Consider the following 17,569-nt stretch of genomic DNA (forward strand, 5'->3'; position numbering starts at 1 on the left):
GTTTGAGCCCCACACTGGGTATAGAGATAACTTAAAATTAAAATCTTTAAAAAAAGAAAAAGAAAACTGGTATTCAAGACTTACTATAAAGCTACAGTAATCAAAAAAATTAATGGAACAGACTAAAGACTTCATAGACTCATACGTATATATTAATTGATTTTCAACTGAGTTGCCAAGTCAATCCAATGGGAAAAGGTTTTTAAATAAATGGTGCTAAAACAAATGTATATTTCTCAAAACCTACCTACCTCTATGTGAATATTGATTTGAGATGGGTCATAGATGTAAATGTATAAAGCTAAAACCGTAACATTTCTATAAGAAAGCACAGGAAAAATCTTCATTATGCCAGAGTAGGCAAAGATTTATTATAGAAGACACAGAAAATATTAACCAGTAAAAACACTTAAATTAGGCTTCCTCAAAATTAAAACAATCATTATGAAAATGAGTAGATAAGCCACAGACTGGGAGAAACATTTTCAAAACATATATCTGACAAAGAACTCTTAACCAGAATATATAAAGCATTCTTTATAAACCATCAATAAAAAATGACAAATGACCTAATTTTAAAGTTGAGTAAAAGACTTAAACATTAACTTTACAAATGATGCTTAATGTCACTAAGTCATCTGAGAAATGAAAATTAAAACCACAATGAAATACTATTTTATGTCCACTAGAATGGTTAAAGTAAAAAAGACTGAAATATCAAATGTTATGAGGATGTGGGGAACTAGAATTTTTATACATTGCTGGTGGGAATATAAAATGGTACAACCACTTTGGAAAATTGTTTGGCAATTGGCATTCATTTATTTAATGACACAGCAATTCTACTACTAGGTATTTATCCAAGAGAAATGAAAACATATGTCCACAAAAAGACTTGTACAAAAATATTCATAGGCCTTATTTGTAATATTTTCAAAGTGAAAATAATCCAAATAAATACCAATAGGAGAATGAATAAATACATTCTGATAAATTTATATAATAGAGTATTACTTAAGAATAAGAAGAAACTATTGATATACATAACAATGTGGGTATTTCCCAAAAAATACCATGTTGGGCAAAAGCAGCCAGACACAAAAGACTACATACTAAATGATTTAATTTATATGAAAGACGAAAATAGAAAAAATAGACGGTGATAGAAATCAGAAAGAGGTTGTCTGTGGGGAAGGTGAAACTGAACAGAAAGGGATGTCAGAGAGCTTTCTGGGCTGGTGGAAATACTCTATATCTTATTTCTGGTGGCAGTTGCATGGCAGTTTGTTAAAACTTCTCAAACTAGACACTTAAAATCTGTTATTTTATTGTCTATAAACTATAACTTCATTTAAAAAAGAAAGCCCAGGATAAAAGAGCATGGTGTGTCTATAGGTAAAAATGACTAAAATACTCAGGGCTGATGATTAACTCTTTTCTTAAATTTTATCTCAGAAAACAAGAATTCATCCCTCCCTCCTCTGAGTAAATTATTCCTACATTTTAGCCCACACTGAGGAAAGAGTTGTTTATTAGAGTTCTTTTTCCTTTTGGTATGTGTCATACAGGGGTTGAAAACATCAAAATCAATGAAATAAATCTCACCTCAGATGGAATAACCTAGGACATGTAAAAGTTAAATAATTAACAGCATGTGAGAAAGGACATGCCATCTGTCTTTCAAAACTTTGGCTAGTGGAATAGGAGAATGTGAGAAGGGAGAAATACTCAAATAAGCTTCCAAATTCTGCCCTCCTCCCACCTCCAATCTATATTCAATACGTCTTACCAAAATAACGTAACTAAAAGATACGATACCTGGAAAACAAATCTTGTGACCACACATTATATTATGATATACAGAACTTAACTAATTCGTTAACTTTTCTTTTCCATGATTATTCCATAGACAAGGCATCATGTTTCTTGCAACTCATCTTTGTACCCTTAGAAGAATGTAGGCCAGGTCTTGAAAATAATGGATCCTCAATAATTATTTATAAATTTGAAACAATCGATCAATGTGTTTACTGATTAGTTAGAATTTATGTCCAAGTTACATGTTTCCATAATGGGAGATTTGCTGCAATTATTTTATGTCTTCATATAAAATGTTTGAACTAGTGATGATCTCATTTGGTAATTTATGGGAAATATATTCAAGGAAGTGTATGAAATGAGATATAAATCCAACTCACCCTAGCTTAAAAAGTTAACCATATTGTAATTGCCTGATGAGATATTTTTTAAAATTATAGAAAAAGACCAGTTGTTAAAAATACAACCAGCCAACCAGCAAACCCCACTGAGTCTAGTTGTGGCCTCCATTTGAATATCTAAATGGTTACAAAGGCTGCAATGATTATAAAGGCTTCGATTCATTGTTTTGAATTGAACATCACATTGGCAAGATCAGAAAAGCTGTGAGCTGAGAAGGAAATTGTTATTCTAGGGATGGAACCTCCACTACCGAGTATTATTCTGTTGGCAGCTGGGACTTCAGGGGATTCTCACTATGAAAACCAGCGGTCCTTTAATCATACATTACAAGAGCATTTGTGATGCTTTGCAGGCAGCCTTTCTTCCATGATTTTCCTGCTGCTCTCCTTCCTGAGCACAATAAGTTCAAGATGGCTAATGCTGTTTTCTAGTTATGCCAAGAACCTCCTAAATGCCACTGGGCTTTCATCATGAAAACGGATGGCAAAACATCAAATGGGAATATCTCCTTCTAAATGGGGACTCCCACGATCATGTTATTTTTGGGAGAGCAGCTCTCCGGCTCCATGGATATTACTTGAACGGAGTAACCACGTTCTTCTGCAGCTCTTGCTCGATCCAGATCCACCAGGCACATGCACTGTTTTCCTGAAATACAGAAAAATGGTATCATGAGACACCCCACATCAAACAGTGCAATTTCAGTTTGTCTAAGGGACTCTACACAGTGATAAAATCCACAAGTACATGGGGAATGCTATTTGTTCCCAAGCCCCATTTGGTCTCTTTCAACTTCATTCTTGATCGGTATGGATGCAAGACAATCACATATGACATTTCACAGATTTGTGTCTGCTAATGGTTTAGAGAATGTTCACTTTTTAATATGTATTCATAAATAAATCTAAATATAGACTACAGATCCTATTTCCCACTTTGGTTAAAAGTACACTTAAAGACCTGGTCTCTGCATTCCCTATGAAAATATATTACCTGTAATATTAAGGAAAACTAACATCTATCTTTAATAATATTTGAAGTATCATGCTAACAATGAGACATCTGAAAGACATACTACATTTGAACCTGGAATTTTTAGGACAAGGAAAATGAGAAATGGAAAATATTTGCGAAAATTCTTAGTGTGTTGGTTATTTCAGGTTGAGTGTAATATAATCAATTTTCAGAACTCCTGCATCCCTGTAAAATAGTGGTATTCAATTTTCTGTGTAATCTTTGGTAAACAAAAAAGAAAACCTGCCTGGCAGGCAAAGCAGCTAATTTGTGTTCCTTTGGCCAATGCTAATTTCTATGTTAAAGGTAGGTCTGGAAATAAAAATGATTTGAAATTGAATATATTCAAAGCTATGGTTTACTTTTATTCTTTCAATTCCTCTAAATTAAATATATGAACTTCATCCTCCAAAAGGTTACTGACTATGCAGAACTTCATTCCATTTTCCCTCCTAATTATAATAATGACTGAACATTATTTTTAAATAATTTACTTGAATGTCTGCAGAAACTGCTAGACTTACACAGCTTCAGAAGTGAAGCCAGATAGGGGCGCCTGGGTGGCGCAGTCGGTTAAGCGTCCGACTTCAGCCAGGTCACGATCTCGCGGTCCGTGAGTTCGAGCCCCGCGTCAGGCTCTGGGCTGATGGCTCGGAGCCTGGAGCCTGTTTCCGATTCTGTGTCTCCCTCTCTCTCTGCCCCTCCCCCGTTCATGCTCTGTCTCTCTCTGTCCCAAAAATAAATAAACGTTGAAAAAAAATTAAAAAAAAAAAAAAAAAGTGAAGCCAGATAACTGAAATAGAGAAGTTCTATGGAAGACAGAGAACCCTGTCTATGGAAGACAGAAAAACAGTGGAAGGTGAAACGTGTAGGTAAGAATTGGCAACAAGACACTCAGGTTTAAAATATTTATTTTGTACTTTTTCCTTAAAAGCCCCTATGCCAAAAAGGATGAGCTATGTTAGAAATGAAATGATATAAAGAGAGATGTCTTGAATTCCATTCAGGTGAAATCACCCTCTGTTCATCAACATCCGTGTGGCTGACATTTCTCTTAAAATACTGTTTGTCCTTTAAGACATCTGTAAAGGTTCCCCCCACGCCCATCTACTCTTAAGTTTAAAATGAAACATTCTCTGTCAGAATAGATGCCCTGCATTCCTTCAGTACCCACCCTGGACTTACACTGCAGTTCATTTATCCTTGGCTTGGATCCCAGTCCAGTTAATTTTTCCTTTTCTATTACGTAGAAGAATCTCATGTTTTCACATGTTGAAGTATCTTTACAACTGAAATTCAGTTGTTGGTAGTCTACCTTTTGGGGCCTGGGAAGCCTCCTAAAATGTTCATAGAACAAAAGTATGGCCCGTGCAAAGTACGGAGGCTGAAGTTTGATGGAGTCTATGACTTTGAACCTGACTTTCCCTCCCCTCATGCCAGTGATTATGCCAGATGCTACTCCTCCTGTTCAACTCCAGCAACTTCCCTTCCAGCGCTCCCTGAACATTCAAATGTACACTCGATGAACTCAAAGTGTTGGGAATAGGGAGGGGAGGAGGAGAAAAAGAGTGGGAAATGGACAGAGGTTGCATGCAGGAAAGAGGAAGAGATTTTTCCATATGTTTATGCTCCAGAGTGTGAGAAAGAGAAGGAAATCACTTCTTCCTTCAGCCTCAGGTCTCAAATGCCTCTCTCACTGTGTGTATCTTGACTTTAGAGTTTAAAGATAACTACTTCTCATACAATACAGTCCCTGGATGTAAGCTAATTACCACATCTGGTGCTCAAAGAAATAGCCATCTGTTTTCCAATATACTAGGATGGCCTTCAATGTGGGGCTTTATTTTTGACTCCACTCAATCATCTCAAGCCCTAATTTTGGAATCCAGCCTTCCAGTGATGTGACTCCACAACTGGGGGGCATTGCAAAAGTGGATAGGAGCTTCATGTCTGGAATCAAATAATTTGGGTTCATAGTGTGGCTCCATCATCTACTGGACAGGCTTTTGTCCTAGTTCCTTCATCTGTAAAGTCTAAATAACAGTACATATCCCATAAGTATTTTCATTAGAATTTACTGAGATGATGGGTAAGGGCATTTAGCTCAATGCTTAAATGTGCACTGTTAGTTGCTGTTGTCCATCTAAATGCGATTTCTTTTTCTAAAGCAAAGTCTTGGATAAGACTTTAAATTCATTATTTAAACTTGATATGTTATTGTAGGTCTTCCAATTCCAAGGTAATGCTTACTATTACAGATGTCAAATAAACTGGTGTATGACTAATAATACGCAAGTATACATTTACCAAGAAAGAAAACGTTATCATCCTTGCTTACATATTTTTTAATGCATTAATTTTGGCATGTGTACTTGATTTTCCCATCTTTATTATTTTCCTCTGTGGCTTTTGACAGATCCTTCAGTTTGTTCATAACAGTAAGAACATAATTCTACACAATGTACAAATATTGAAAATGAATTTAAAAGTATTAATGTTAACAAAAATGGGATAAAATACTCTTACAGTTACAAAGCTCTTTTCAATATGGATTGCCTTTTCTGGGAAAAACAGACTTTAGTTCCTTGTTGATAAATGGACCAGTTTCCCCCATATAAAGCCAGTCCATTCATTCCTAGGCATATTGTATATAATCTACTTACCAGCTGCTCTGTGAAAACACATACCTATGAGCCTTCGCTGGGCTGGAAGCTGGACAGCTGTCTGATCTGCAAATCTGCACAGAATCATGTGTTCCTAAAAGATAAAGCAATAGGATGTGAGTCTATTTTATTTTTCTGCTTCAAAATTGTGAAAATTATAAAAACCACTCATTTTTAATTGAATAAAGTACTGCATACATGATACTTCTAAAAGAAACCCATTTTCAGAAAATGGCAGTTAGTAACTTTTTCCCTTCAAGCAGACTGTTCCTCAGATGCAGTTCTTAGGAACAGGTGCAAGGAAAATCCTCAGGGCCATTTCACTAGTTGCTCTTAGCTCAAATATAGTTACAATTTGTGATTATCATGTGTTAAACTAAAAGACCTAAAATTCACTTGTATTTTTCCTGTAATAAAATTGAATCTCAGGAACGTGGGGCTAGGGTTAGGGTTAGGGTTAGGGTTGGGGTTAGTGGCTCCAAGAAGACAGTCTCAGTGGTTTTTCTTCCTACTAACATACTGTAGAAGATCATCACTGTCTGTGGTTTCTGTAGTTCTCTGGGATACCCAGCAAAGTGCTGGCTACTCCTACGCTTTTCTAGATTCTTCCTTTGTCCCTTTGGAGGAGAGGAGGCTGGCTCACTCTGTCTCCTCTCACTCCCAAAGGCTTCTGGGGCTGTATCGATTTCGGGTTTCAGGCCAACCATAACAATGACTTGAGAGAGTGGGAGAGAGAGTTGTTCTGTTTAATTTTAGGAAAGACTGCCTTAATGCAAAAAAGAACAAGGCTGTATAGCGACAGAGAGCTGATGAGTCTGTAAGGCACTATGAAATCTGCAAGCAGCCACAGGTGAGTGATCAGGCGGAGTGGAGATGACTTCAATGTCCCATGACAACTGTTCATTCAGAACAGCTGCAGTTTCCAAGGGTGTAAATGATCTCACCTGTCAACTTAGCAAATGGTTGAACTCCGATCCCTCTTTGTTCCCTTAGTCTTTTGTACATTCAATCGAGGCCTCCATTTTTTAATAAGGTAATTGAAGTGACTGTGTGATGTTAGGTCTTTTTGAGGGGTTACCTCTGTCTCAAATTTTATGCATTATTAAAAAAAAACACTGTAATGCTCACTATAAAATTTCGTGGCCAATGGGTAGGACACTAATAAAATGGTTCAAGTGAATAACTTTTATTAAGCAGCCATGAACTGGCATCAACAACGGGTCACAAGAAGGATTTAGAATGATGTAATTTGAAGAAAAGGCAAGAAAAAGCATGCCCTTGTCTTGATGGCATTTGAAAATTAAAAGTCATTTAATGGTGAGGCAATCATCTCAGATGGGGTTTGTTTCTCTTGTCCTTATAAGCATCACCAGATTTTACTGGAATTATTTGTGTATGTGTTCTCCCCAATAGAAGTTAAACTCTGAAAGGGGACAGCACATAGTAGGAAGTCAGTAAAGGTTTGCTGGTGAACTGAACTGTGGAGAAAAACGCGGCCAGAGTGACTCTCAATATATAGGGGCACTAGCTGCATTTAATTCTGGCTGGCAGGCCACCCATCATGGTTAAGTCAAGAAATACTGAGGTACCATCTTGCCACAGTATCCAAGAAGCTGAGACTTCTCTCCAGAGCCTTTATACCTGAGACCCTCAAAAGGGCTGGTGGCCAAGCAGCTTTTGGGGGTGTGGGAGAAAGGGGAGACAAAGATGAACTAGGTACTAGTGAGTTTTCTGTTCTCTGGAAGAGACAGGGTGCCCTGTCTCTATTATTTAGAAATTTTGTCTTCTTTTCTAGCCAGCGAGACTGTGGCACCTTGTGTCTTCACTGCCCTAGGTTTTTCCACACATCCTCTCAGTTTGCTTTTAGCTATCATCCCTCAAAGATGGATTAAAAACGGGGACCTAATTTGTGTTTATTTTTCAACTCATTGTCTATTTTACTGGCAGGCTGGCAGGGCCTTGTAAGAGAAAGGTAAGGTGTTGAGTCTTATGAAAATAAAGTTCCTGGGGTCCTAATGTCTCCCTCAAAACCCTATAGTTCCCTAAGACATACAAACTTTAAATCCAATAGGGAAAGACCAGAAAAGTCTGGTTCTGGATGAAAGCATGAACACTCAAGATCCTCTCCCCTCCATAGGTATCTGTGTATGCTCAGATGTGGGGGTGGGAGGGGAAAGGAGAGGGTGGGAGACAGAGGTGAAGGAGATAAATGTGCCAAGGTGGTACAAGTAGTCCCTCACTACTTCACTGTTGGATGGAGATGGAAAAATCTTGAAAGATGCGTGCTGGCACACAAAATGAGACTATATATTTTTATACATGTGCAAGAAGTGAACTAAGAATCTAAAGTAATTTATCAAGTTCTAATAGGATTATTTATGTGTTTCTGGCAAATTTCATCCCCATTTCTTATATTGCATCATGCCATGTTATGGACCAATTAGTTAGCCAGTGATATTTAGAAAGCTGGAAAACTGTTTTGCTCAGAGTGGTGACTCAAAACTATGTAATGTTCTGACTACTGTTGAGAGACAATTCTCCATGGGTCTCTTGTGTTTCTTCATGCCTTCTTCGTGCCCTTGGTTCCAGACCAGGGGGTGGCAAATGGTGGCCCGCAGGCCAAATCCAGCCTATGACCTCTTCTTGTATGGCTTTCAACTTAAAAATGGTCTTTACAATTTTAAAGGATTGTCAACCACCACCAACAAAAGCAACAGCAATGACCAGGACAAAATATAATTGGTGGGAGATTATTAAGTGGCTGACAAAACCCAAAATATTTATAACTATCTGACCTTTTACAGGAAAATTTGCCTGTGTTCTAGATCCTCTTCTCAAAGATGTTTATATAGGGAGCAGCTTTGGAAACTACATACTGTCTCCCTCTGGAGCAAAGGGCTTAAAGATTAAATCTTAAGACATCTGGCTTTCTAAGCTCAGTTTTCCTCTCCCGTAATGCAACTCACTGTGTGTGAGGGTGTCACTGGGCCCTTTTTGTGCTGCCCAGTGGGAACTGGGTCTCAGGAGGTCAATGCAAAAATGATGATAGTCTGGATGCTACTCTGTGTTTCTGACTCAGAAGTCTCCTATCTGCCAGCATCCATGAAACTGTGGCAGGCTAACATGTTAGCTTGCAGGGTAAACTCTCAGACCCTTCACGAATCTTGCCACCTATTTGGACATTAATCTTGATTTGCAAAACAAAAAAAAGCCACCCCAAAAGAAAGCAACCCCCCCACCCCGACACCGTATTAGATGTTAATGAGTAATTCTAAGGTAACTATAGATTACATATCCCATTAGAAATTTGAGAGAGGAAAAACATAAAGAAGGAATAAAAAGTATATTAGAAAGACATCTAGAAATTTTTGAGGTTACCTTGTACGATAAAGTTTTCTTGAATTGTTCACTGAAATAGAAAAGAAAAAAGAGTCATTATTTTAAATAGTAGAGAAACCAAAGATTAGGAATAGAATCATCTATATTTCTACATAGAAGAAAATATAAACAAAAATACATATTTTATCTGAGGAGTACATAATGCTATCCTAAACTAAAAACTATACCAGTTTGAAATGTCTTTAAGAAAAGCCAAAGTCATGCTATCAGTATGTTATTAATTTTAAAGAACTTTTCAAAGATTGTTTAGACTATTAGAGACACACAACCATTTTGTTTTTCTCTTTCCCACATGGGTGCACACAGATCCAGGTGTTTTCTTTTTTTTTAATGTTTATTTATTTTGAGAGAGAAGGAGAGCACACGCGCACAAGTGAGCATGTGTGCCCACTCGCACAAGCTGGGGAGGGGCAGAGAGAGAGGGAGAGGGAGACAGAGGGCCTGAAGCAGGCAGCACAGAGAGCTGGATGTGGGGCTTGAACTCACAAACCATGAGATCACGACCTGAGGTGAAGTCAGATGCTTAACTGACTGAGCCATCTAGGCGCCCCAGATTCAGGTGCTTTAAAACGTAGGGTTTACTGCTATTCAGGGGTGCTGAAGCCAACAGATGAGGGGATGATTGCCATGGGAAAGACAGTTTTTTCCTCACAGTTCCCCAGAGGAGAAGGTATCCCACACAGGGCCACATGGGAAAGTACCAGGCTGGTTAGAAGGCAAAGGGAGTGGGATAAAATGTGGGCAGGAGCCTTTATCAGGGAATTCCACAGGAAGGGATGGCAAGGCAGGATGGGCAAGCTTAGGACTGGCTAGCTTGAATAATGTCAGTGGCTTTGGAGATCAGGGCTGTCCCTACTTATCTGGTACCTGACCTTGGGGTGATTAGGGGAGGGGGATAATGGCCGAGGAGTAGTTTTCCAATGACAAAAGGAGAAAGTATCAATAAATTTACAGAGATATGAAAACGTTGACGGACACTAATGTAAGATTTTAAAATCAATTAAGTGAAACCGTAGGCTGAATAACTCAAACTAGCATTCTTAAGAATCTTTATAGTGCTAGACTTACAGATTTCTTGATGGGTTGTAAAACAAACATTTTATCTGTATAGGTTCAGAATAAAGAGACATTTCAGCTATTGCATAAACCTTAAGTTATATTTTATTATTTGCTTTTCCAAAATTCTTTGGTTTTCTCTCAACTAGTAGCAAATTGTGGTAAACAACAAAATAATGAAATACAGAAAAAAATTCAAAAAGTAAAAGAAAGCTATTTTTTTGTACTTTGTTACTTTACTCAGAGCCTATAAGTATAAATTCTGATGGAAATTTTCCAATATTTCTTAAAAGTAATCATGCAAATGATCAAGAAGGTTTTTTTTTTTTTTTTGACACATTATGGGATAGAATTTTCAAAACGAATGTATTTAATCTATTCTATCTTAAAAATGCTCAGGGGCACCTGGGTGACTCAGTCAGTGAAGTGTCTGACTTCAGCTCAGGTCATGATCTCATGGATTATGAGTTGGAGCCCCTCATGTGGCTCTCTGTTGTCAGCACAGAGCCCACTTCGGATCCTCTGTCTCCCTCACTTTCTGCCCCTCCCCTGCTTGCTCTCTAGCTCTCTCTCAAAATAAGTAAAGACATTAGCTTAAAAAAATAAAATAGGGGGGATGGGTTAAATGGACACTTAGGAGGGCACTTATTGAGATGAGCACTGGGTGTCAGAGGTAAGAAATGAATCACTGGGTTCTACTCCTGAAGCTCAGAGTATACTGTATGTTATCTAACTTGGATTTAAATATAAATAAATAAATAAATAAATAAATAAATAAATAAATAAATAAATAAGTAAATACTATTGCTGCTACTGTAACTGGCAACAGCTCACATTTTATTGAATGCTTACTCTATGCTGCTTCTAAGTGCTTTACACATAGATCATTCAATTCTTACATAAACTGTGAGGACGTTGCTGTTATGACCTCCATTTTGTAGATAGAAAACGTAAGCAAAAAGAGTTGAAGAAAAATTGCCTGAGGTGAAACAACGTGTAAAAGTCTGAGGAGCCGATTTTTGCACCCAGGCAGAAGACTTCCAGGTCCTACGCACTCAACCGCTACACCTACTGCCTCTCGCAGGTGACGAGAAGTGCCGAAGCCATCAGACTCCTAGTCGGCTCACCCTTAGACTTGCTTCTAAATGCGTTCTCTGGAGCCGGATCCAGAGAAAAGTCAAGGAGAAGCCATAGAGGAGATCGTCTTTTCCCTATATAATTTATAAATAATACCTGCCTTTGGGGAAAGACGAGATGAGCTCAAAACTGAAATTTCACTGCAGCTTCGTATCGAATGAGTTTTGTATGTTACTTTATTCCCCACATTGGTGCCTTAGGTAGAACACTAAAATTCACCTTTTTGGAAAATTAAACTTTGAGGTGTTCTGAATGAAACCGTAACAGCAAGGGCATGTGACAAAGGCAGCCCGCGTTTTGATGCAGTGCTCAATCACCATGTCTGTTGCCACTCCACAAGCATGCAATGCCACCTGGAAAACAAAACCAGACACAGGGACTAAGTTCTTTCTTGCCCAACAGGGCTATATTGTGCCTTCTTCTTTTTTTGTTTTTTTTTTTAACTTTGTTTAAAAAAATTCTTTAATGTTTTTACTTATTTATCTTTTTGAGAGAGAGAGAAACAGAGCATAAGCAGGAGAGAGGCAGAGAGAGACACACAATATAAAGCAGGCTCCAGGCTCTGAGCTGTCCGCACAGAATCTGTGGCAGGGCTTGAACTCACAGACTGAGAAATCCTCAGAGGCTTAACCCACGGAGCCACCCAGGACCCACCCACCCCCGCCTTTTTTTTTTTTTTTTTTTAACTTTTTGTGAGGACTGATCCTCTCAGAGTTTCAAGTTACCAGAATCTTATTCCATAATATTTTAAATAGTTCTCATTTGGACATACCAAAGGACTAGTTAATATCCATAAGAAAACTAAGCAAGAAAACTAAGCAAGGTTACAAATCGAATATTGCAAATGAAGTACAAGATTCATTCAATGGAAAATCTGCCATTATGTTAACTATGGAAAATTTAATATGTATGCATGTCTAAACCTAATGCTTTTGCTGATTATGAACTTAGTTTGGTTGTAGCACGGTGGCAAGAACACTAGATTGAAATCTGAATTTCTAGTCTCGAACTGTAGTTGTCTGGGAAATCCTGGGCCATTTAAAATATAACTTCTTTGGGCTTCAGTATAAATAAGCTATGTTAACAATATTGACATATAACAATGCTGTCGCAAAAATTAAATAAAAATGTATTTGAAACACTCAAATGCTGCATGAATATAATCTAACAATGTTGTGTGAAAACTGATCAAATTATTTTTAGTAGTGCCTTTTCATATTCATATAACAGCTCTTAACATTGATGAATGCATAAAACTACTTTAAATGGGTTTATTTTAAAAGAAAGGAATAAAATTATGAATTAAAGTCTGATTAGGGCTTCAATAATTCATTTAAAAAACTTCAAAAATGATTTTGAAATGTTTTCCAAACAAACTCCTTAAATATATCTATATTGTATCACAATCTAAAATAGACATTTGTGAAATTAAGCTAAATAAAGCAAAATAGGACTTTATGAAAGAAAATCTGATAGGGGGATCTTAAAAAATAAAGCATTTTGTCAGAAAAATTCTCAGATATCCATCTCACTCTGGACAGAACCAAACTGTATTGGATTATAATTATATTTTCTAAAGACAGATCTCTCAACTTCAGGGTAGGTAGGGGCTTTCAAGATGAAGAGGAGATTTTCTGGAAATTGTATCATAAGCCAGATTCCTCTCTTGAACTGGAAAACCAGAAGCAATGTTGTATTGAGAAGAGAAAAGCCAGATCTCTGTTCTCACTCCTTCTCTGGAATCTCCCCTCCCTCCAGGCTTACATTAGTTTAGAAGTCAGAAATCCCTGTGGTTGTTGTCAATCCACCTTTCCTGTTTCACTCTGAAAGTAGAGCCTGGGAAGGCTGCTGTCCAGTGAAGGCAGCAATTACAGAGGTATTGGAAGTAAAGAACCTTGATTTCTCATCTACCCCTTTTATCAGTTTTGCAGAGTAAAAATAAGACCCGTTCTTATTTTCATGAGTAGCCAGAGAAAACCTCACCATAAAAATTATAGATGTATTTTCCCCTGAAGGGAAAGAAAAGAGAAACAACACTCCCTGAATGCCCTTTATGTGGGGGCACTAGGCTGGGTGATGGCACGCAGATCCTTCTGTGCTCACGACAACCCTCCAAGATTTTATTATTTCCGTTTCTGAAGTAAGGAAACCAAGGCTCAGAGAAATTAAGAACATGCCCACAACAAAGCAGGTCCTGAGGGGCAGGATCCTGACCCCAGAGATTGAACTCATGCATTAATTACATCAGGCTGCTTCCTGACAAAACCCTCTTAAGTCTCTTAAGAAAAGTTTAGACAATTTGCTTTTATGAATCTCTCTTTATTTAGGTTCACATTTTCTTTGCTACACACAAACGAATGAATTGCTTTCCCCCATTTAAAAAAAGCAACTAAACCTACAAACTATTGGGGTGCCTGGGTGGCTCAGTTGGTTAAGCATCTGACCTCAGCTCAGGTCATGATCTCATGGTTTGTGAGTTCAAGCCCTGCATTGGGCTCCATGCTGACCGCTCAGAGCCTGGAGTCTGCTTTAGATTCTGTGTCTCCTCTCTCTGCCCCTCCCCTGCTCACGCTTTGTCTGTCTCTCTCTTTCAAAATAAATAAACATTAAAAAAAAAAATCTAAGAACTATTTACATAATAGATTTTAGTCCTAAAAGGTTTTATGGCTTCATATGCTCCTAATTTCCATTGTTATCAAATGCAGGTCAGAAATAACAGGCAAATAATAAAGAGAGATATAGATTGATGTAACAATTTGAACATGAATATTTGTATAAAATACATTTAGCATAAAACAAAGGTGGCACTTCAGATTACTGGGGAAAAGATGGACTTTTTATTTACTTAATTTATTTTACGTTTTATTTTTGAGTAATCTCTACACCCAATGTGGGGTTAGAATTTAGCACCCTCAGGTCAAGAGTCACATGTTCCACTGACTGAGCCAGCCTGACACCCCAAAGATGGACTTTTTAATAAGTGATAGTGGGTCAACCCTACAGCCATATGAAAAATAAAATTAGATCCTTTCCTCTCACCATACCTAGTACATTTCAAATGGACTGGAGATTTCAAATGCAAGACAACAATAACCATGAGTGAATTCCTCTATAACCTAGGGGAGTGGGAAATTTTACCTTTGACAAGGCAAAAATGAAAAAAAAAAATTAAATGGCACAAAAAAAAAAAAACCCCACACCAAAAACCACATATAAAAAGACAAATGAGAAAATGAGAAAAAAATTGGCAACTTATAGCATAAACAAAGGGTTACTATCCTTAATACGTAGGAAGCTTCTGAAAATAAAGCACAGTAATCTGATAGTAAAATGGACAAGAGATTTGGACAATTCAGAAATATGCAAATATGTCTTAAACAAAAGCTATTCAATATTGCTCAAAATAAGAGAAATAAGTATTTAAACTACATTAAGATAACACTTATCACCTATTAGAGTAGCAAAATTCTAAAATTTGATGACAGTCTATGGGCCAGGGTATATAGGAAAACACTGTCATACAATGATGGTGGGAACACAAAAATGTCAAAATCCCTTGGAGGAGGAATTTAGCAATATCCAGCAAAATTACGTGTGTAATTTGTGATCTCGCTTCTAAAAATCTGTTCAAGGGATACACTGGCCAAAACATAAAAAGACTTATTCATTGAGGCAATATTGGAAATAACAACAAAATGGAAACAAGCCAATTTTCCATTGACAGAGGACTGGTAGCTTACTCTGCAGCTCTAAAGAGGAATGAAAAATATTTCTCTACATGGCCATGGTAGATATTATTAGATGAAAAATAATGTCAAAAAATTCTTGAACTATTTTCAGTAATCATCATCGGTGGTTGTATTTTTGTCTTAGAACTCAAACGTGTATATTGTGAGACAAAACAAATAAGACATCTGCTGATGTCATTACAAAACAACAAAAAGCGTTTTTAATTTTTTTTTAACGTTTATTTATTTTTGAGACAGAGAGAGACAGAGCATGAACAGGGGAGGGGCAGAGAGAGAGGGAGACACAGAATCTGAAACAGGCTCCAGGCTCTGAGCTGTCAGCACAGAGCCTGATGCAGGGCTAGAACTCACGAGCTGTGAGATCATGACCTGAGCCGAAGTCGGACGCTCAACTGAGTGAGCCACCCAGGCGCCCCAACAAAAAGTTTTTTTAAGCCTAGGAGAAAGAAGAAAAAGATAGGAGATAGATAAATGAGGCTAAGTTAAAATCCCATAGTCCTGAATTTAAGTTGGGCGTGTCAGTATGAAACCACAATGATTTTTTTTTTTTAATTGCCTAGCTCAGACCACAGTAAAGCCTGGAAACAAAGACCAAACCAATAGCAATGACTATCCCCAGTACCTAAATTGTGGTACTCTAAATACCATGTTCCTTTAAAGGAATGTGAAGCTTCGTGGAGAAATAGTTGCTGCTGGATAGGAGGCAGGAAATGCACAAGATGAGCTGGGATGTCTTGTTATACTGAAAGCACAGACACTATCAAATTCTATTGAAGTCCTATCAAAAGGACTCAGGAGCCAACCTCAAGGGGCTCCCACCGAACAAATATGGGAATATTTGAGCATCAGTGAGAATGATAACTGCAATGGATTGAAGTATTTCAAACATGAAATTGATGAGTTAGTAATCATATTAAAAAAAAAAAACAAACAAAAACCTGGTCACTTTTGGTAGATAACCAACTCACTTTGAAAACCAGAAAATACAGGGGAAGAATCTAGTTTTACCCAGCCTTTCCTATAACCAAACAGTTAATCAAGTAAATGAAGATGGAATGATAAAACTAGAAGAATGTCACCATTTTGAAATCCTTGCTGAAATAATAGGGCTAGGGGTTGATAATCTCAAACGCTGCTAACACTGTCCAAGAGAAAAACCAGACAAGTGTCTACAGATTGAACCCACTACCACCTATGCTGTAGTCTTACCCCAAAGTAAACCTGATCTGATTATGTCTTTACAATCTAAATCTAATTTCTAGGCAATACAGGGAACAGGATACTATGTGAAACAACACCAGGGGGATATGATCAGCAAAATACAAATTGTGGGAAATTCTACAGGAGAAACAACATCACTATACAAACTTTAAGGGCGAAGAAGAGACTGGATGGTGTAGTAGGTGGAATTAGCCTCCAAAGATGTCCACATGCTAATACCTGCAACCTCTCAACATGGCAAAAAGGAGTGTTTGCAGATGTAATTAAGATTAAGAACCTTAAATGCCAAGATTTTTCTGGATTTACATGGGTGGGCTCAATAGAATCACATGAGGCCTTAAAAGTGGAGAACTTTCTCAGGTGGGAAGAGAGCTGAGACACGAGGAAAAGTTAAAGAGATCTGAAGCATGAGAATGACTTGAACCACAATTGCTTGTTTTCACAGCTAGCTCTAGAACCTAAGAATGAATCCTGGCGGAGCCAGCAAAGGAGCAGGAACCTTAATCCCTCAACAGCATGGAACTAAATTCTACAAACAACCTGAATAATCTGCCTTAGAGCCTTCAGATAAGAGCCAAACCAAGCTAACAGCTGACTTTGACCTAATGACACCTGGACTGGAGAAACCAGTTGAACCCAACTGGATTTCTGACCTATAGAACTCTAAGATAATAAATTTGTGTTATTTTATGTTAAGCTTATTTATTTTGAGAGAGAGAGAGAGAGAGCATGCGAACAAGCAGGGGAAGGGCAGAGAAAGAGGGAGAGAGAGAATCCCAAGCTGGTTCTATGCTGTCAGTTCAGAAGACACAGAGCTCGAACTCACGAACTGTGAGATTATGACTTGAATGGAAATCAAGAGTTGGACGCTTAAATGACTGAGCCACTCAGGCGCCCCAAATTTGTGTTATTTTAACCTGCCATATTTGTGGTAAATTTTTACAAGAAAAATGGAAAATGAATGCAGATAAAAATGTATAAATTTTAAGCCTTAAGATTCACATTAACCATTTCAATTTTTGCATCTTATTTCAATCCTTATTAAAAGAAATACACTGTAAAAAAAACCATGAGACAGCTGAGGTAGAGAGTTTCTACAGCAACATGAAG

The 17,569-nt window shown here is 37.6% G+C and overlaps 1 protein-coding gene across 1 annotated transcript in view; it reads right to left on the reverse strand.

Moving 5' to 3' along the window:
• Positions 1-346: 346 nt before the first annotated feature.
• Positions 347-17,569, reverse strand: part of GSTCD (glutathione S-transferase C-terminal domain containing) — a 133,137-nt gene continuing 115,914 nt past the window's right edge. The window contains exons 9-12 of the mRNA XM_025921871.2: positions 11,709-11,842; positions 9,276-9,306; positions 5,922-5,991; positions 347-2,868 (exon numbers count right to left, since the gene is read on the reverse strand). Coding sequence (XP_025777656.1) covers positions 2,732-2,868; positions 5,922-5,991; positions 9,276-9,306; positions 11,709-11,842 — 372 coding nt within the window. The 3' untranslated portion in view covers positions 347-2,731. The remainder of the gene's footprint in view (positions 2,869-5,921; positions 5,992-9,275; positions 9,307-11,708; positions 11,843-17,569) is intronic.

The sequence above is a fragment of the Puma concolor genome, chromosome B1, assembly GCF_028749965.1.
Source record: "Puma concolor isolate L17-30 chromosome B1, mPumCon1.1.hap2, whole genome shotgun sequence".
NCBI lineage: Eukaryota > Metazoa > Chordata > Mammalia > Carnivora > Felidae > Puma > Puma concolor.